Consider the following 22853-nt stretch of genomic DNA (forward strand, 5'->3'; position numbering starts at 1 on the left):
TGCTGTTGTAAACCTGGCATCGTCCATCCAAGTAAAGCAAAGCTGGTCTTTGAGCAATAAAGAGAGCTCTGCTGATGGACAGGAGCTTGCATGCTGCGCGCACTCAGTTCCAGAGTCAACAATTTCAGCTACGCCTCCAGGATTTCCACAGAAGTACATTTTAAGAATCAACAGATCCTTAAATAGTGTAATGCGATACAAACAAAAATGTATTAGTGCACTGACTTATTTATTTTTTGTCAACAGTGTAGTCTAAAAAGAAGTGAAACTGGAAATGCAGGAAATATAATCTGTAGCCTGTGTATGGCTGTTAATTCAAATGCGTGTTGACACATTCTTTGCGCTTGTTTATTTGCATTCAACTACACTCATAAAACAGCCTGAATCAGTTTGTGCTTTGTATAAGATGACTAGTCAACTACTTATTTAAAAATACTGGTTGATAATAAAAATCAATAGTCATGCACCCCCGAACATTTACAGACAGAACCCCGGCCAGATGGCCAGACGACTCACCGGTTTAGACGAGCCCCTACCCCGCGAGGACGACCAGCTCCCATCTATCTTATCACTGCAGTCCTCCGTCCACTGAAAGAGAGAGAGAGCGAGACACAGGGAGATGGATGACTGGAAGAAGAGTAGGGCAAGAGATTAAGTTAGGGGAACAAAATAGGAAGGAGACAACAGTGAAAAATGACTGAACTGAGACTGCAGCAACTTGCTCATAGGGCAAAACCCAGAGTTTAATCTTTAACCAATCATACTAGTATATAAGGTTAAAAAGTCCTGAGAGATGTTGGAGTGGGTTTATTACTAGTTTATATAGGTTAAGGTTATATAAACCTGAGAGATGTTGGAGTGGGTTTATTGCTAGTTTATATAGGTTAAGGTTATATAAACCTGAGAGATGTTGGAGTGGGTTTATTGCTAGTTTATATAGGTTAAGGTTATATAAAGCTGAGAGATGTTGGAGTGGGTTTATTACTAGTTTATATAGGTTATGGTTATATAAAGCTGAGAGATGTTGGACTGGGTTTATACTAGTTTATATAGGTTATGGTTATATAAAGCTGAGAGATGTTGGACTGGGTTTATACTAGTTTATATAGGTTATGGTTACATAAAGCTGAGAGATGTTGGACTGGGTTTATTACTAGTTTATATAGGTTAAGGTTATATAAACCTGAGAGATGTTGGAGTGGGTTTATTGCTAGTTTATATAGGTTAAGGTTATATAAAGCTGAGAGATGTTGGAGTGGGTTTATTACTAGTTTATATAGGTTATGGTTATATAAAGCTGAGAGATGTTGGACTGGGTTTATACTAGTTTATATAGGTTATGGTTATATAAAGCTGAGAGATGTTGGACTGGGTTTATACTAGTTTATATAGGTTAAGGTTATATAAAGCTGAGAGATGTTGGAGTGGGTTTATTACTAGTTTATATAGGTTAAGGTTATATAAACCTGAGAGATGTTGGAGTGGGTTTATTACTAGTTTATATAGGTTAAGGTTATATAAACCTGGGAGACGTTGGACTGGGTTTATTACTAGTTTATATAGGTTAAGGTTATATAAACCTGAGAGATGTTGGAGTGGGTTTATTACTAGTTTATATAGGTTATGGTTATATAAACCTGGGAAATGTTGGACTGGGTTTATACTAGTTTATATAGGTTATGGTTATATAAAGCTGAGAGATGTTGGAGTGGGTTTATTACTAGTTTATATAGGTTAAGGTTATATAAACCTGGGAGACGTTGGACTGGGTTTATTACTAGTTTATATAGGTTAAGGTTATATAAACCTGGGAGACGTTGGACTGGGTTTATTACTAGTTTATATAGGTTATGGTTATATAAAGCTGAGAGACGTTGGAGTGGGTTTATTACTAGTTTATATAGGTTAAGGTTATATAAACCTGGGAGACGTTGGACTGGGTTTATTACTAGTTTATATAGGTTAAGGTTATATAAAGCTGAGAGATGTTGGACTGGGTTTATTACTAGTTTATATAGGTTATGGTTATATAAACCTGAGAGATGTTGGAGTGGGTTTATTACTAGTTTATATAGGTTAAGGTTATATAAACCTGGGAGACGTTGGACTGGGTTTATTACTAGTTTATATAGGTTAAGGTTATATAAACCTGGGAGACGTTGGACTGGGTTTATTACTAGTTTATATAGGTTATGGTTATATAAAGCTGAGAGACGTTGGAGTGGGTTTATTACTAGTTTATATAGGTTAAGGTTATATAAACCTGGGAGACGTTGGACTGGGTTTATTACTAGTTTATATAGGTTAAGGTTATATAAAGCTGAGAGATGTTGGACTGGGTTTATTACTAGTTTATATAGGTTATGGTTATATAAACCTGAGAGATGTTGGAGTGGGTTTATTACTAGTTTATATAGGTTATGGTTATATAAACCTGAGAGACGTTGGACTGCGTCTTGTCTGCATTGTCGTTCTCGTTGTCATTCTTGTCGTTTAGTAGTCCCTGCACTTGATACTCGAGCACGTAGCTGTCGATGAATCGCTCCAGCTCTTCGATCTCCTGTGAGCGTGTGCTTCCCGCCTCCGATGATGCCGACGCCACCGATGAGCTCTCCATGGCAACCAGCACACTGAGGGGGAGGGAAGGAAAGAGGGGTGGGGCTGTGGACAGAGAACAGAAAAGAAGACAGGATTTGTTAATATATGCTAGCTTTCAGTGAACTACTGTAAAATTGCCAGATTTCTATACTTTTCTAAACTAGAAAATGCTAAATAAAATACATTTCATAAAATGTAACATTTCCCTGCTTTAAGAGCTTGCATAACTTATCAGCTGAGCAGTTTTTCACTTTGCAAACTTCTTCGACGGAGTTTAGAAAAATCACGCATCACGTTATTTCTGGAGAGAAAGAAGTAGTTCAGATCAGATCAGCTTAGCCAGCTAGTTAGTTTGTTGTTTGTGAGTGATAGGAGACATTATGCTACAAATTAATATCAAATGTTTTTTTTAAGGTATGTTTAAGTCTCTGAGGGGAAATATTTCTCCAACAGAGCTGTAGTATTCCCAAGCTGTAGTATGTAAAAATGTTGGGAATGTGTCAAGGTACTGTCACTTCACTGCCGCGTGGAATCATTTTATGATAAACAAACAGATACTTGAGTATTTTATCACTTGTTATCACCCTTCCCTCGTTTTACAATTGTTTTGCAGCTAGTTCACCTACTCACAACATTTACAGCCCTATTCTAGCATTCAGTGTTTTATTTGTAACCTCAGCTCGCCTTCTTCCTTCCTTCCTTCTTCTTCACTCCAGTCTATCCCGTCTCATTATATGTCCATAAAGAGACTCTAATCTTCTGTAAGACTCTGCTTGAGTCCTGACCAGGCAAAGAGGATTTATAATTGGAGAAGAGTGCTAATAAGTGCCCTTCCATTGAAGTAGCTTCAGGTTCAAGGGTTTATTTACTCAAACCTTCCATATAATGGCATCCTACTTCCTGTTCCTTCTAAAAATGCACGTCTCCCCCCAACACACACACTTCAAATTGTAACACCTATACATGAGACGGTGTGACAAAGGCAGACAAATTCTTCTTCTGGGAAACAATCAGCACTAATGATGAGGAAACGCCTGGTTTCAGACGGATGTTCAGTCCCTTGTTTGCTGATAAAAATAGAAAGGATGTGTGAGTGTGGTGGTGCCTGAGCAGTCACGTGTCACATCCTGCATGTAGTGTGGCTCAGACACATGGTCAGAACGGACCTCTGACTAACCCCTAAATCTCAACCAGCTGTTCCAGGAGGCAGAATCAACATGAACCTGTGATTTAACAGTCAGAGCTAACTACACTTACAGAAAATTAATCTACACCTTCTGACCAATCAGAATCGAGAATGCAACAGCGCTGGGTTATAAGCAGAAGTCATTGCGTCATGTCTTCCCTTTGCAAAAAAGTGTAAGAGGCAGACATAAATGTGTATAGCTGTCATGAATTGCATTAACACACACGTTCATGCTTTTCTCTGTGAGGACCTTCAACTGACAATTATTACTGTAGCTAAGTAATGCTAAGCCTAAACACCTAACACCTAAACACCTAAAACTAACCCTAACCTTAGCCTAACTACTCAAAAGGACAGATTTTGGTTCTTTATTTTTCAAATAAATGTGAAATAAATGTGTGTTTTTTGTGAGGACCTGGTACTTGTGATGACATTTGACTCTATTTTCTCATTGTGAGGACTTGTGGTCTGTCTTTGGTCATCAAAAGGTTAAGTATGTGTACACACACACCCACACACACCCACACACCTGTGGAATGTGAGCAATGCAGCGTTTCCCATAGGAGCGTTTTCCTTTGACTGAGCACTTCAGAACACAATATCGTGCTCATGATTTATCAATGAAACGTTTTACCCTGCTCTATTTAACGTCCTTATAAACCCACACTGTCAGTAAGAGCAATCAGTTAGGGAGATCTACACAATTCACCTCATTACAACCTACTTAACCTCCATCAGCCACCAAGCTGCCACTTCCTTTCATATTTATCTGTGAAATGTTTTCTAAAACCACGCATGATACAAAGATAAATGTTCATCTAGCCATCGTGTCGCTATGCCAAACATAAAGCGTGACCAGACATGAGGCATCACCTAGGAATCCGAAGAATCCAACCTGATCTTTCTCCGGCTGTATTAAACCTACGCTGTGATGTTCTCTAACCTGAAACGACACTGAAGCGCTGTACACACCTTCATGTCATGACTACGCTCTCTGCTTCATTTATTCCTCCTCCGTGGGCTGAAGATAAAAATGAGATAAAAATCCAGAAATGCAACTTTCATTAATGCAAATCAGTCGAATAAATTTACAGTTTCGGGAGCAGCTTTCCATCTAACAGTTTCAGTTTTAATTAAAAAAAATATATATATATAGAGTAATGTAAAGAGTTGCAGAAACTAAAGTCCAGGGGGTGGAGCCAGACCTGATCCAACTCCTCCCATAATCCTAACCCTAATCACTAACCCTCACCCTAAAATCTGAGAAGCTCTACACACTTATCCAGCCTGAAACACACCGACCTTCTCCACCTCCTGGACTTTGACTACACCCAAGTAGGAGGAGCTTGATCATTTTTGACTCCACCCCCTGGACTTTTGGTTCTGCAGCAAGGGGCATCTGAAAAGCTGTTATTGCTGCTAATTATTTTCATCACAGCTTGGCAGATTTCTCCACACCTAAGCACCCATGCTGAATTTGGTTACCCTTCATTTCCAGGTACCATGTGAACCGAGCCCGGTGCTTATGGGTGGAGCTAAAAATAGTGATTAACTGACCAAATGGTCACACAGACATCCTGACTAACGTCTCTGACTGGAATTGCTTCTCTACTGGGACAGAAATCTTCCTTAATGTGCCAGAGTAGAGGACAACATTTAACGTTTTAGATTCATTTTTATTTATTTAACCACAGAAACATTTGCTTATGGTGTTTTTAGCTTGATCCAAGTAAAATCCACCATTTTCAAGTTGGGGCAAATCTCAAATGGCTTCCTATTCACTTTGTTTGCGCCCTTCCTAGCGTATAACATAATGGATCTGAACGCTAAGAATCAGAGACTCAGCTGTAAAAAAATGCTTGTGTGTGGTTTTAATGTCATCTCGTAAGATTTGCTCAGTATTCTGACTAATGATTAAAGTATTGGCACACTGTGTTTAGTTGCAATTGAAACTTTATTCCTTTTCCTCTTCACTTTTTATATATTTCTCTTTATATCCGCAATAACTCGCTGTGTTTCGTGTTTACTTTCACTCTTTGAGCAGCGCAACAAACATTTTAATATCAAACCAAAGACGCCTGGTGCCATTTCCAAATAGTTTACTTGACTTTTCGAGTTGGATTTTACAACAATGTGTCAATGGATTCATCACTCAATAACCTCTTGAGCAAACTGCACGCTCAAAGTGCACAAAAACCAAATCTAAACGTATACTATTAAGTAAACACGTGTAAATAACGTGTGAGAAACTGAAAGAGTTGAATTTTGATATAAAATCTCACTTGGACACGTCTGACTTGCCAGCCTCACACATCTGATGACACTGTGAAAGCCCGGGGTGGTGTATTGATTGACAGCGGCGTGCTCAGTCGTGACTGCGCAAGCTTGTTGCCCTGGAAACGTCCTTCATACATATATAGGCTCGCATATCTGACAACAAACTTCTGATTAATAACACTTACATGTGTTGCCTAGCAGTTTCAAACTACATACAAGTAAGTGTTAGAGCTTTAAGCTACGACCTGTACAGTATACCGTGCTGTGTTTCGCATTTCAAAGGAAACGAAAAACGTAAACTAGGGGTGGGGAGATTTGACCAAATGATCACATCACGATTCTCGAAGGCGTTTCTACAATACGCAACATGTATCACAATACGTAGGTTTGCCAACATTTTCCCAGCAATATAGTAGTGTTAGAAGATAAATTTATTTTTGCAGACATTGTATAAATTATTTATTAATAAAATACAGTTAAAAAAAGTACAAAAGTACAAAATTTTAACATCAAATCAGCTTCTTCTAGTCAGACTGTAATTATTTTTTTTAAATGTCATAAAACGATATCCACGACATCTCAAAAAAGCATATCGTGATATAATTTATCACGATAATTATATCACCATGTGACGCAGTAACTACAGTACTTGTTATAAACAGTAATTACATATATAACAAGGCCATCACTAATGCCATGCTCACCACGTCAAACAATCATAATAATAAGAAAACGCAAATCATAGCTCAGACTGTCTACATTTCGCAAAAACCTTAGAAACTTCACTAGCTAAAATGAGGCTGATAATTAGCCTTCCTCCTGTAGTGTTCTGCGATTTTATGACTAGACTAAAAGTCTTAAACCAGCTTCTAACTGGAACGAAAAACATGGACTAGTCCTAATTTTACGGCTTCTTTTTTCCACAATTTTCACAAAATGTAGTTCCAAAGCAGTTTAGCACTAAAATATACCATGCTAAATTTCTTAAGCCCCACTAAATCTTCCAAGCCCAAATTCAATATAGGAATTGTAATTAAACAGTAATTACAGACAAAAGCATTGATATGAAATATGCTCAACAAATTATTTTCTTTCTTTCACTCAAGTGTGACGAGTGGCATAAAACGTAATGAAGGTTTTACTTTTCATCGTGGCCCATTTTCAACATGTCATTATTGCAAATGTAGATTTAAAAAAACAAAAGAATTTTGCCTTATGTTTTAGAGTGTTGTCTTTCTTTTTTAAATTATTTTTAACTTCTACCACAAAACCAATGAAACCTTGAACCTGAAAACAGCCATGTATAAAGTTTTCTATAAAGATCAGTAAAATTCAGAATGCCGCCTCCGGAAAGTACTGTCCATGTTTCGTGACCCATCAAAACAACGATGAACTACAGCGTATGCAAAATATCTTGCGTTTGGATTGGATTCAAGGGTCACATGATCAGATATGCAAAACTCTCCTGCACAGGCAGCGAGACATTTAACAAACGAACAGTTCCTGTTAAATCCACTACAACTCGTTCCGCTTCGTGGTAAAAGCGTGCGTTTGGTGAATAAATGGGTGGAGTGATGGGATGACACATGGACGGATGCTCCACACACACACACACACACACACACACACACACAGACATAGTGTGTAACAACAGGGCTGTTGTTTTCAGATGACAATCTGGTGAAGAAGAGGTGTGTTTCTCACTGCTCTACATGTATTCAGTATTGTTTCGTTGTACTGAGCCACCAAAACAGCTTCAATGCTCCTCGGTACCAATTCAGTGCATCTCTGGAACCGTACTGGAGCGATGAACAACGTTCTTCCGAAATTTTTTCAGAGCGCTGTCTAATAAAATCTCCAATACGTGCATTAGGTTGAGATGTAGTAAGTCTGAAGCTCAAGGCATCTGATTTACATCATCATCATCATCTTCATCAAACCATATAGTGAGTCCTCATGCCCTGAGGATGAGGGCGGAGTCATCCCAGAGGAGACCACACCCATCTGGATAGAAAGGTTTCATCATAGGATTCAGCATCCTGATCAGTCGGAAGAACTTCGTGCCTCACACCATAAATAAATAAATAAATACCCCCAAAACATTGTTTTTTCCTGTAATTTGTCACCTGACTGTGTTTAATATGGATGAGGGGATACGACGTGAAAACATCACGATTCCCGAAGGCATTTTTTGATACACAACGTCTATCACGATATGTAGGTTTACTCATGAACTGCCAGCAATACATTAAAAAAAATAATAATAACGTATATTTCATTTTTTATATTTTAAAAAATATCTGTTCATTTATTTAAAAAAAGAAAAAAATAGAATTAAAAAAGAAAAATTTTTATAACTGTAAAAGTGTTAAAATCGTTACAGTTTTATAAATATAATTTTTTTAACATCAAATCAGCGTTTTCCAGTTAGTTTGCAAGTTTAATTAAATTTTTTAAAATATAAATAAAAACGATTAAAAGGGATAAAAAGCTATCACAATGACCACAATATCTCAGAAAAGCATGTTGTGATATAATTTATCACAATCTTAACACTGATCATGTTATATCGTCATGTTACCCAGCTCTAGTGTCTATTCATAACACACAAACACAAATTAAAAACACGGACATGTTCACACACACAATAAGCAGTGTGTGTTTATTCACATGAACACAAGCGCATTATGTTCACACAATGTGTGGAATGCCATTGCGAGGATTTCCAGTTGCTCCTGTGTGTGTGTGTGTGTGTGTGTGTGTGTGTGGGTGTAAATAGACCACACTACTACACGCTCCTCAAAAACACAGACCACAAATTCTTCGAAAAGAAAACCTAGACCTTCAAGGCGAGTGTGTAATTCTCCTGAGAGCAGCTGTAAACATGTCACTGATACTTTATTACATATTAATTAAGGAATAAAACACTCGTGGACGTGCTGCTGTAGGAAAAAAATCAACGACGGGGTGGTGTAACAGCACATCCTGAAGTGTTTTATTCCTCTTATACCACAGCACATTTTCAGCAAGTACAACGAAATCATACTTTTTATCCGTTTATCGATGCATTGTTGTAACTTGTGTGATGTAGCCTCTATTTCTGTTTCTTAAATGGAATAAGACAAAGAAATTCTCAGCACTGACACTGGAGACTCCTTCCATAAATGTTAAATAAACATCTCCTTACAGAAAGCTTCAGCATTTTTCATTCATAAATATCAGCATGATAAATCCATGTGCTTTAACATAAACTTGTGATTTGTCTTACAGCTGGAACTTTTGTCCGAGATGCAGTTATAGAAAATTAATCAACACCTTCCGACCAATCAGATTTGAGAATTCAAACGGCACTGTGGTATTATGGAAATTTGTTCAATTTCCTACATTTCAGTCAAAAACCAGAAAACATTTAGAAACAGGAAATGGTCAATGATAACAAGACGAAGTGATAGACACTGGTCAAAAATTTTTTTTTTGATTTTTCATTTCTGGTTTTTCGGATGTAGCTAACAGTTTCAGAACCCAATTTTACCCAATATTCTCATTTTAATAATCTGGATAGCACCAGGGCACAAGTACATTCCTCAAACAGGACTTTTAAGAAGGCTGAACAATGTTCCCACGCTACAGCTGCGTGTTCTGACACAGCTTATTAGGCCATAACGTCTAATCGCCCGAGTTCTCACGTTTCAGTGGAGCGCAGCAGTAAAGCAGCCAGCCAACACCAACCAGATCACTCACTTAGCAATCATTAAAGCTCAAAACTATCGCTTAATATCACAACTGTCCTCAGTGGTTTGGCAGAGTTCATGCTGTTGGCTACAACATGCTCCTCGTCCTCTCAGCCACAAGAAATAAAGAGTCAAGCTGATGCAAAAGATAGCTAGCTAACTATGACATCACTATGACTAGCCATTTAACTAACTAATCTGCTAACTCGGGATGTTCTGAGTCAGAACGTAACACAGTTAGACGCTGATCATGGGGACAGGATCTGACTGCAGAGCCTAAAGAATCAATAGAAAACTTTACGAAGCTGCGCACACACACACACACACATACACACACACACACAAACACACACACACACACAAACACACATACCCCAAGCTCACTCACACAAAGGCTCCATGATCACCATGAAATCCCTCAGTGGGAGCACTCTCTCAGTGATCTATCTCTCTTTCACACACACACACACACACACACTCCTCTGAGACACAACGCTCTAACACACATTTATGCTAATTCAGAATTTGTAAACGGCCAATTACACGTGAAAACGCCTCAGAACCCTTAACTATACAAAGAACCTTCGAGGAAGCCTTTTTTAATCTGAAAAATTGTGTAAATTTGATTTAGATTTTTTTTGCAGAAAAATGTATCTTGTAATTTGCTGTCCAGGTAAATGGTGTACAGCAAGGTTAAAGATTTGCACACAAAGCAGCAAGTCTCAGATGACGGTGTTTTTTTTTTTCTTGGACAGTGCTGTCACTGTAAACACCGGTGTAACAGGAGTGGGCGTGGCTTACAGAGAGTTCTGCAGCTCTTGGAGGTGATTTGAAGCACGAGCCGAAAGCCTATATTTTACATCAGATGCTCTATTTATGTCTCTCTCACTCTCTCTCTCTCTCTCTCTCTCTCTCTCTCTCTCTCTCTCTCTGTGCAGTGAGTTCAGCAGGATAACCTGGCTCGAGCTGCACGTTCGCTTATTTCAGTTACTTTTTATGTTACTGCCAAAGGGCACAATCATCAGTAAATAAAAGCTCACGCGCGTTCTTACCCCGGTGCCGAAATTCAACTACTCTCACTCAGTGGTGGTGATAAATAGTGTCTGTAAATGTGTCTAGCCATCATGACCCAGTAAAATCCTGTATACGTCCATCCTTTCACTCTCTCCTTAGCATTAGTGCGTTCAGTGCTGAAGTACAGCGGGCAGGTTCACACGTCTCACCATCAGCGTGTAAAGCCTGACTGAGGTGCACTTGCATAAGACGTTCCCAACAACCAATCACTGATCACTAATGTTCACTACAACCAATCACTGGTCACTAATGTTCACAACAACCAATCACTGGTCACTAAGGTTCACAACAAAAAATCACTGGTCACTAACGTTCACAACAACCAATCACTGGTCACTAAGGTTCCCAACAACCAATCACTGATCACTAAGGTTCACAACAACCAATCACTGATCACTAAGGTTCACAACAACCAATCACTGATCACTAACGTTCACAACAACCAATCACTGATCACTAAGGTTCACAACAACCAATCACTGATCACTAAGGTTCACAACAACCAATCACTGATCACTAATGTTCACAACAACCAATCACTGATCACTAAGGTTCACAACAACCAATCACTGATCACTAATGTTCACAACAACCAATCACTGATCACTAAGGTTCACAACAACCAATCACTGGTCACTAATGTTCACAACAACCAATCACTGATCACTAAGGTTCACAACAACCAATCACTGATCACTAATGTTCACAACAACCAATCACTGATCACTAAGGTTCACAACAACCAATCACTGGTCACTAATGTTCACAACAACCAATCACTGATCACTAAGGTTCACAACAACCAATCACTGATCACTAATGTTCACTACAACCAATCACTGATCACTAATGTTCACTACAACCAATCAATGATCACTAATGTTCACTACAACCAATCACTGGTCACTAACGTTCACTACAACCAATCACTGATCACTAAGGTTCACTACAACCAATCACTGGTCACTAACGTTCACAACAACCAATCACTGGTCACTAATGTTCACAACAACCAATCACTGGTCATTAATGTTCATAACAACCAATCACTGGTCACTAACGTTCACTACAACCAATCACTGGTCACTAATGTTCACAACAACCAATCACTGGTCACTAACGTTCACTACAACCAATCACTGATCACTAACGTTCACAACAACCAATCACTGGTCACTAATGTTCACTACAACCAATCACTGGTCACTAATGTTCCCAACAACCAATCACTGGTCACTAACGTTCACTACAACCAATCACTGATCACTAATGTTCACAACAACCAATCACTGATCACTAACGTTCCCAACAACCAATCACTGATCACCACTGTTCACAACACGCTACAGTAAATCTCCATTATACAACATTATTCTATTCTTACACAACTCTATTATATTCTATTCTGATAGAACTATTTTTATCTGCTATTCTATTATGATAAATTTTATTCTGTTGGGATACGACCATGCTCTAGTCTCTTATACTCTGGTCTATTCTATTCTATGTCTCTTCAGAAAATCTTCCTTCTTCGCGTAAAAAGTTTTAATATGCAAATGATTCAACTATTATGCAAATCACTTTATGACGCGATATTTGAGCCTGTATTCACTACTTTCCCCTGAAAGGGACAGGCAACACTGATGTGATTAGCAGATGTGATGCAGCCACGCTGTTATGGGCTTACATCCCTGCACTTGGAGATCCGGGGAAAGGGGGAGAGGGAGAGAGAGAGAGAGAGAGAGAGAGAGAGAGAGAGAGAGAGAGGAAGAGAGAGAGAGCAAGGGGGGATAGAGAGAGAGAGGGGGAGTTAGAGAGAGAGAGAAAGAGAGAGAGAGAGAGAGCAAGAGGCGGATAGAGAGAGAGAGAAAGAGAGAGAGAAAGAGAGAGAGGAAGAGAGAGAGGAAGAGAAACAGAGGGGGAGAGAGAAAGAGAAAGAGAGAGAGAGAGAGGAAGAGAGACAGAGGGGGAGAAAGAGAGAAAGAAAAAGAAAGAGAGAGAGAGCAAGAGGGGGATAGAGGGGAGAGAGAGAGAGAGAGAGAGGTAAAGTGAGGTTTATGTCAGAGACATGCAGGGTGCTGGGTCTCCAGGAGGAGAAGGAGGAGGAGGAAGAAGAGGAGGAGGAGGAGGAGGAAGAGGGTTGGCCATCTATGATCTGCGACTAGCTTAGCCAAAAGGCTAACTAGCTAGCCTTAAAGCTTTGATTAACGCTAACGAGAGCGCGCGATCATCACCACCACTTGCAGTGTGGCTAATAAACACACGGCCACGTATTTCAGTGACGTCATCAGCCAAGCGGCCGGCTTATTAGCTAACCTCAGTTAGCAAACACGGCTAGCTCCATCATTACACTGTAACAGCAGTTGCTACACAACAGACACACGACAGCTAAATAAGTGTCAGTTGTTTTTAATGACCGAATAAAATAAATCTCTAGCCACCAAAATTTATCACGAAGCTCATTCCAACGACAAAATTATTTAAGTGGTTTAGTTATATACAAAAAACATTAAAGTGACTAGTGACAGTTAAGGCTGGCTAGCTACACATTCTCCAACCAGCCTGTTTTTTCCCCTATCCGTATTCCAACCATTCCTACCTCCCTCGCTGTGATTGGTCAGCACATCATCCTCGCGCCACATTAACCAATCACAGGGCAGGAGGCAGGACCCTACTAGCCTATCCTACCAAAGAAGGCGGGATTTTGTCGGAAAACAGGTGGGAATAAATAACGCCCAGATACGATGTGTTACTACAAGTTAAAATTAAAGGGATATTCCACGGACAAAAGACAGAAAATACTCACCGGAAACGTGGACTCGAGTCGTAGAGGGATCCGCGGGACGGCCTGCTGTCTTAAATCCACCGTGTCATGAGGAAAAACGTGAGAGAAATGATGTGAGAGAGAGAGAGAGAGAGAGACAGGGAGAGAGAGAGGGAAAAGGGGGGAAAGAGTAAAGCTGCAGCGTCCCTGACACGCGCACGCGCACGCACGAGCGCGCGCCCGCAACACAGACGGGATTGATCACGAGGCCGCGTGCGCGTGGAGCGTACACTGATGAATTATGGGAAGTTATGAGTGATTTATTTATTTATTTATTTATTGCTACTGAAGGATGTGACGATGTGATATTAAATATCGCGATACATTTTTCTGAGTATCGTGAGTATCGTCCTTTTATATTGACTGATATTTTCTTTCCTTAATTTTTTTGGTAAATATTTGTTAGCAAATAAATAAATAAATAAACAAACATTGTGCTAATTATTATTTATTTTGTATGATTCCTCCCCCCCCCACCCCCCCCCCCACCCCCACCCAGCCATTTTCTCTCCATGAACATCAAATTAAAAATACACTATATGGCCAAAAGTTTGTGCACCCCTGACCATCACACCTATATGTGCTTGTTGAACATCTCATTTCAGATTTATTCCCCCTTTGCTGTTATAATAAGCTCCACTCTTCTGGGAAGGCTTTCCACTAGATTTTGGAGCGTGGCTGTGGGGATTTGTGTTCATTCAGTGTTCATTTGTGTTCATTCAGGAGGAGGTCTGGGGTTCAGTCGGTGTTCCAGTTCATCCTAAAGGTGTTCAGTGGGGTTGAGGTCAGGGCTCTGTGCAGGACACTCGAGTTCTTCCACTCCAACCTTCACACACCATGTCTTCATGGAGCTCGCTTTGTGCACAGGGGCATTGTCATGCTGTTACAGGTTTGAGCCTCTTAGTTCCAGTGAAGGGAAACTGTAATGCTACAGAGACATTCTATACAACTGTGAGCTTCCAACTTTGTGGCAATAGTTTGGGGAAGAACCACATATGGGTGTGATGGAGAGGTGTCCACATACTTTTGGCCATATAGTGTATCATCTATTGTGAAGACGTAGAGCAATGATTCATTTTTAATGGACATTTATGAAGCTCAAATAATTTTCGGTGTGTATTTTACTCAAATGAAGCTCTAAATGTAAGTATCGGTTGTGTTGATTTTATATGAGCGTATACATGCTGTGTGTGTTTGGTTTAAGTGGTCACATGACCAGAGGCTGAGAAAAAAAGAAGCTCTATAAAAAAATGTAAAAAAAGTAAAACATGTTATAACCATGTCATTATATAGATACTTATGCTGTCTTTCGTCCACATGATCTATCATCTTTTTAAATTATTATTGTTATTATTTTATTTTTTTATCTTCACATGATAAATAAACAGTAATACATAATTTAGCTTTGATAATCCTAACAATAAAATTTTACTATACCTTTTAAAAAATATTCTTACTCCAAATGTAACACAGAAAAAAGGTGAAAATAAATTTTGTGCAGGCCTGCAAGGTTTCTTGCTTTGTTTTGTGCTGCTATGTGGCGCCCCCTGGCGGCTCTTTCCTTTCCTTCTCGAGTTTCTTTTCTGCTTCAGACCCCTAGTGGCCAAAAACCTAACAGCAGATGCTCTGTTCTAAGAAAAATGCAGATAAAAACCTGAAACATGACCTGTTTTAATCCTATAATTTTAATACTAAACTAATAAAATAACTGTTAAAAGCTGGATTAATAGAGTTCATTTATTAATTTTATTTATACTGAAAAAAGGATAATTAAGTTTCAGTTTTTTATTTATTTATTTATTTATTTATTTATTTATACAAAATTACATTCAAAAATCATTTCTGCAAGATTATAAGATTATAATGTTTGCTTCAAGTCCAAAAACACACTACATAGTGCACTATTTGGGGAGATTCCTTATCAGTGAATTCTCTCTCTCTCACGGACACACACATACACACACACACACACACACACGTCTCTCTATTCTTGTACTGAAGTTGTCCTTCATCGAGATCAAAACTCTCAGATATTCGTGTCCTCTTGAGGACATTTGGTCTCCACCAAGATATTAAAACACACTCACACCCACCCACTCACACACACACACACACACACACACACACTTTTGCTGTGAAGGTCACAGAGGCCGCCGTCTCTCTCTAACACTCTGCAGTTGCTTTTCACATGTTTTTCAAGAACTTTTCTCATCTACAACAACAGTGCTGCAAAGCCGAGTCGCTTACACACACACACACACAGACACATGCAGAAAACAGTTTCAAGTCTCATAAGCATACATGAACACACACATGCAGACACACACACACACACAGAAAACAGTTTCAAGTCTCATAAGCATGCATTAACACACACACACACACACTCTCTCTCTTTCAAACATACACACACACACACACACACACACACACAGTCAGAAGTCTCCTGAAGTTCCACACTCTCCAGATGGCTGTAACACTTTAGCTGTCGCTGTCAGAGACTAATTAATCTTCCTGGTGAGAGCCATCTTCCCGCGGACTTCCAGCACCCAGCCACAGCTCCCACCCTCCTCTTTTTCATCCCTCCATCCTTCCCCTCACTTCCTCTCTCCAACTCTCACTCTCACTGGAGTACCTGACACCAGCACAAGCCTCCACAGACACACACACACACACACACACACACACCTGAGAGCAGCACCCTCTCCTTCTCATAAACGCAAGTTTTAAATGGCTAGCTCGTCTCGAATGGCTAATCCTGATTATGTAACATGGAGCTGAGGGCAGATTTGTTACTCCACACTGAAGACACATTATGCCTTTTAAAATGGAGTATTTATCAGTACTCCTTCTTTTTAACACCTCTCCTAAAAGCATTACATATGAGCTCAGTTTGTCACACACACAAAAACCACTCAAGCCTTTTTCAGAACTTGCCTACTAAGCTAGTCAGCTAGCTAACTTATGTTACTATTAAACAAAATCTTCATTGTTATGATAAAGCTGTCTTTTTTGGCTGCTGTTAAATCAATCAGTGATAATATGACAGATTTTGAGCAGACTGAGACACAAAGACTGTGATAAATGTGAGCTAATGTACTAGCGGTGTTTGCAGGTTACTCCTCGTTATGAATGACGGTAAAGGTGTAGAGATGCTGCTAGGAAATTTTCAGTAATTTTGGGAATTAAGACATTTATGTCCAGCCTCAGAAGCACTTTGTTTGCACAGCTGATGAATAGTTTTTGTTAGAAATGTCCTGTTTATCTGTTTAGCATATTAAGCTTAATGTACTATATAGATAAAATTCTGAGGAAGAATCAGGAATAACAGCAGTGTACCTGAGTAATAATAGTAGATGAAGTAAAAATTCCTGCAAGTGTAATTAGGTGTAAAGCAAGACTCTTTAATGGTTTTCTGGAGCACCTTCATACCATCAGAATACAGAAGGAAGAAGGAATGTTCAGAATAAACTTTAATGACATATCTGTTTGCATCACTAGGTGTTGTTATGCAAGCAATAACGTGAGGAAACCATTACTATTATATATAAAAAAAAAAAAAATGAATTGAATTACTATTACATCATCAACCATTTTGGTTTTGCCTCGTACAGCCTCACAAGCACGTTGCTTTTTTAAACGTTTACTTTTTTACCATTTACAGTTACATTTAACGTTGTCCATGTCCATGAAAGCAAGTTAGTTCCCTTATGTTATAGCAGCTATAAACACTTCATCAGCCTCTCTTTCTCTCTCTCTCTCTTACAGCTTTACCTCTGACTGTTACAAAGCGCTGACACTGGAGACTCCTTCCAGAAATGTAAAATAAACATCTCCTTAGAGAAAACCATTTCACCATTTCAACAATTACATGTTTTTATGTTGAGAATCCGCCATGCAAGTCCCTGTGTACGTTGTTATTATGGAAACTATTGTCAGAGCTGCTGATATAGAAAATTAATCAACACCTCCTGACCAATTAAAATCAAGAATGCAACAGCACTGTGGTATAATAGAGAGTAGACGTGCTATGTTGCAGGAGAAAGGAAACTATCCAGTGCATTAACATGTCAGAGGTACTGTATAATATCTGAGTTACTCTACATGTTTCTTCATATATCAGCAATTAAAGCTATTTTTTCTACACTGGTACATTAGGTTAAGAGTTTGTTAACAAAGCCATCTGCTAATAAGCATCAAAACAACCATATTAAAGCCTGAATGTTGTACATCTGCCATTGGAACGCTGCATTTGTTTCTGCCTCATTCCTGACAGTTTATTGTAATATTGTCTCATTAGCTCGGTGAGTCACATGGGCTGGGTGCCAGGCGGTGTGTGGGCAGCAGGAACACACGATTCGTTGGTTATTTTGAAGCGAACGTGAATGTGTTTCTTTCTAATTCTGTGATCCTGTTACCCTCGCTACTAAAGAAGACAGAGAACTCTCACATGTGGCCAAAGCTAGAGTGAGAGATGGAGAGAAGGATGAAAAGAAGGCGAAAAAGCAACTGTGCAGTACATGCTGTTCCAACAAACACATTTTCAATTAGATCAGATTAAGAGTAAAAATTGGAATAAATCTGCAATCTGTGTGAGGAAAGTGTGGAAAGTAACGCACACGGAGAAGGATTGAGAGGAGGAAAGTTTGCAGAAGTGAAAGGAGAGAGCTGTTGGATGGGACGGTAGGCGGTAATTAGTAAGAGAGAGTCAGTGTGATGATATTTCCGTGAGGCTGCGGCTTGCGCTTAAAAAAGGCCAAACTTTAAACATGGAATTAGACAGCACGGCCCATTCGCTTCTTAAACTCGATGTTCTTCTGTCTCTGACCGGGACGCTGAGACTCGAGCCATAATAACTGTAATAACATTGTAATATACTGTAATAAATATATATAGTGTTATACATTAGCCTCCCTTGACGCCATGTCACACACTAACTCTCTCTGTGAATGTGTGAATGTGCTATCACTCTGTGTGTGTCTATGTGTGAAAAGGGAAAATGGATGTAATCATGATTTTTATATTTTAAAGAAACAGGGTGTGTGAAACTATAAACCTATAGGTCAATTTTCTGGATAGATAGACAGATAGACTATTTTAAAACAATCTTATGACAATGATTTTTTCCCCAATGGTAGGAAACTCTTTCTTCAATGGTATAAATGGGAAAAAAGGATCATTGTGTGTAATGTTTATATCTTTTCATCATTTTTTCACCTATTCACCATTAATAACAGCTCTATAAATGGATATTGAGTTAGCTTTATGCGCTTTCATTAAAATGAGCTAGCCAATAACACTGAGCTTAAACACACGGTAATCAAAAAAAAAAAATTCTGAAGCATGCCCTGGTTGCAAAAATATCGGCACCCCTGCAATTAACACTGTTTGACGCCTCCCCTGGAGAGAATAACATCACTGAGTCTTGTCTTGTAAAGTCCAACAAGACTGGAAAAATTTGTAGAGGAGCTTGGACTCATTCACGCAAAACATTTTAAGCTCTGTTATATTCTTAGGTTTGTGCATTTGGATTCCTCCTTCAATTCAGACCACAGGTTTTAAGCAGGGTTCAAATCCAGAGACTGAAATGGTCAGCGCAAAACATTGATTTAGAGTCCCGCAGGCATTTCGATATTTAGATGTATGTTATGTTTAAAAGTCTCTCTGCAGCCAAGTTTTAATCTCCTGGCAGAGGCAATCACAAAAGCACTCTTTCACCAAACATGCAGATTTTCCTGGCCACGGTTTGATTTTGGTGGTGGATCTTCCACTTATGTGCTTATTTCTATACACTTTTGCTTCATTTCATTTCTTCTTGTTTTTTCTTGATCAATCTACAGCCAAGTCTTAACCTCCTGGCAGAGTTAACCAGGTTTTGGGCTGAAATATCCTTATACTTAGCAGTACCTCCATATTTGAGGGGTATCAGGTGCCTTTCTGTGTATGCAGTCCCATGTTGGTGCCAAACATGCTGATGGTGTTAAAGGACAAAACATTTTATTTCGATCTCATCTGACCACAACACATGATGTAGTTACACATGTCATGTTTGATGAAGTTCAGGAGCAGCATTTTTTGTGTTGGGTTGCTCTCAGGAAGGGCCACTTTCTTGCAATGCTTCCAAACATCATCTTGTGATTTTTAAACTTGACAATTACAAAAATCATGCAATTCCAAAACTGTAAACTTTGCGATATTTTCACAATCTTCTGTACAATGTGGTGGGAAATCTGCCATTGCAGGAGATTAATATTGTTTGTTAGGTCCCTGTTTGTGCTTAATGGTATATACTGTATATATGCACAGTATATATATGGTTATTAATAGTATATACTGTATTATATCTTTTGTGTTAACGCTTTGGTATTGGATAACGTTTGAGTTTTTACATTTTGGGCAACTTTAGTTTCTGGAGAGTGAGAGCAAATTAAAAGATTGAATTTTTTCCCTAATGTTGTCAAGTTGTTTGCATTTATTGCAAGGTCTTTCATTTTGACACATTTCTGAAAAGATCTTAGAGTGATTTTTGTGTGAGTAATAGGAAATTCAACAATGTAAGTGTAAAATGTGAATCATTATGCGTAAAGTGTCTATTTTGTTTTCATTTTGCTTATTTTTTGAAAGACACTAATAATAAGAGTTCTACAGTTTCGATATTGAGTTGACTTTAGGCAGCCTTCACGTATTGTGAAGAGCTTAAACACACAGGGACGCTATAAACATTTTCTGAAGTAGTTTTTTTTCTTTCCAAAATACTGGTTGCAAAATTACCTGCATCCCTACAATTAACATTGTTTGACGCCTGCTCTGAAGAGAATAACAGCACTGAAAGTCTTCCTGTAATGTCTAACAAGACTGGAGATTTTTGTCAAAGGACATTGGAGTCTATATTCTTAGGTTTGTGTATGTGGACTTCCCTCTTTAATTCAGAATGATAGAAAGAGAGACTGCACAGGTGTTGCTCAGTCAGGTAAACACACCTTCAGTAGGAATTTGTCTCTTTAGCCAGCAGGTGGGGACAGTAGGCCAGCCAGGCCATGTGTGTGTGTGTGTGTGTGTGTGTGTGTGTGAGTGTGTGTGAGCAGACAGCCTGTCAGTGGTGGTGAGAGCTCGTTTTCTCACAGCTCAGCGCTCCTGCATTAGCATTCATCATCAAGTTCATCATATCCGAGCCTTAGGGGAAATTTCAGTTGTCTCCAGTAGAGTGAAATAACTGGAAGCTACAGGGATAAACAGGTTGCTAATGGCTTCCCATTTCAGTGATTTTTTTAATGGACTGTTCCACGTGGGCAGATAAAACCAGTCTGGGATCATCACCAGTTAGCAGTTGAAAACAATTAGATGTTTACACCTGGTGTGACTCGTTGGAAACATTGGATTTGTACGATTTGGCTTTTGCTATAGAGATGGACTGATTGCACAAATCATTTCATTTATTCATTTGGAAAAAAACTTTATCCAACATGACTTACAAGTGAAATGGAGTCCAGTCCAGGCTTGAAGTGCTCCTCCAACTGACTGAACAGAAAAGAATGGAAAGTTACAACTAAGATGACTAGAACAATCACAGAAAAAAATCCAAATGCACCATTACGTTTTCTTGAATTAACGTCGTTTTCTTGTCTTATCATTTGCTTATTGGTTGAGATCAAGTTCACTTCCGAGTTTCCTCATTGGTCCTTCATTTTTAACAAGTCATAGAAGTCTTGAAATGTTCTGCCGTTTCTGCTGCTAACCCGACTAACTCTAAACCTCAGTGAAAACATAACGAATATAACCATGTGCTCTAAAAATGTACTGTTATAAATTTATTATTAAAAAAAGAAAAGCTTTTTAGGATGAAATGAAGAAAAATGACTAGAAATAGGTCAAATTATCCTAAAAAAAGTTATTTTTCAAATGATAAATTAAAAATAATACATTGTGGGGACTCAAACCTACAAGGATAAACGAATTCAAGTTTGAAATGAACTTATTGCATTGACAGATCAATTTGCTTCTTTTGACAAATAAATGTTTGAAAAAAGTATATTTATTGGCCGTACTGAAATTAGTAAAGAAGTCTAGAAAAGGGTCGAATCATCTAAAAATGATTAGGAATAATTGCAGAATGAGAAACATTGCATTCAAAAACGTTTTCACTAGCTAGATGTGGAATTTGTATCATGTGTGGTGGAAAAAATAAATACAGCTGCAAAACACTGAGTTAAATTACAAAGATGCAATCTAAGTAAAGCACAAAAGATCACAAATACACAACCAAATGAACAGGTATCAACATGGCAAATACGTGCACACTTAAACAGACAGACTCACACCCATAGGGTGCCACTTAACCCTTGTAACTCTTTAAACTTTAAAAATGAAACTTAAATAAATAAATACATTTTCGATATTGAACCTAAGAAAACCTGCGTTTAACCGTTTACAAGGTTTCTTTGCTGCATTTGGGCTTTTTAGCATAGAACTTCAGCACAATGTTGTTCACTAGTATCCATGTTAATGACATGAGGACATTAAGGACACTCTAAAGTATTTTTTTATTAATAATAATAATTTACTTTCCGTCTATAATTCAAGATATGACTTTCAAAGTCAGTCAATATCACACTGAATATACGGTATCGTTTAAAACAAAGGAAAAAGAACGAGAGAACCTTTCTTCTTCACATAATCTTCTGGAAATTTTTGGAGGATGCGACTTCCTGTTGTGGAATATTCCAAATATGTCATGGGGTGAATAAGTTGCGTGAATGGAGAGTAAAATCTACATTTTTTTCTTAACCTCTAATGGACGAATCATGGAAAGCATTGTTTTAGGCATGAGATGTTAAAGGGATTTATACCTTAATGGAAAAGTGCTTACATTTTGAAGGTAAAGTGTACTGATAGTGTGCTTTACTGGCAAAATATATATATATATATATATATATATATATATATATATATATATGTATATATATATATATATATATATATATAACATGGATATATTTAATTAATGTTTTAAGTTAATTAATAATATTGGCATAGGTGTTCTTAATCATGGAATCACCCAATTTTTTTGTCCAAACAAAGAAAATTCCTGTGTTTGTGGTGAGCCAGGTGCTGCTGTACCTCTGGGTTCAGTCTCCCCCTGCTGGCTGAGTGCGGTACTGCTGGC

General features: G+C 38.5%; 1 protein-coding gene across 2 annotated transcripts in view; it reads right to left on the reverse strand.

Annotated features, from left to right (window-relative positions):
- The window catches only part of ctif (CBP80/20-dependent translation initiation factor), a 68299-nt gene extending 54396 nt beyond the window's left edge, over positions 1–13903 (reverse strand). For both annotated transcript variants that reach the window (XM_034311231.2, XM_034311230.2), the window contains exons 1-3: positions 13673–13903; positions 2435–2661; positions 517–588 (exon numbers count right to left, since the gene is read on the reverse strand). In XM_034311231.2, coding sequence (XP_034167122.2) covers positions 517–588; positions 2435–2617 — 255 coding nt within the window. In that variant the 5' untranslated portion in view covers positions 2618–2661; positions 13673–13903. The remainder of the gene's footprint in view (positions 1–516; positions 589–2434; positions 2662–13672) is intronic.
- Between the last annotated feature and the right edge of the window lie 8950 nt (positions 13904–22853).

Source organism: Pangasianodon hypophthalmus, chromosome 15 (assembly GCF_027358585.1).
Source record: "Pangasianodon hypophthalmus isolate fPanHyp1 chromosome 15, fPanHyp1.pri, whole genome shotgun sequence".
Lineage (NCBI taxonomy): Eukaryota > Metazoa > Chordata > Actinopteri > Siluriformes > Pangasiidae > Pangasianodon > Pangasianodon hypophthalmus.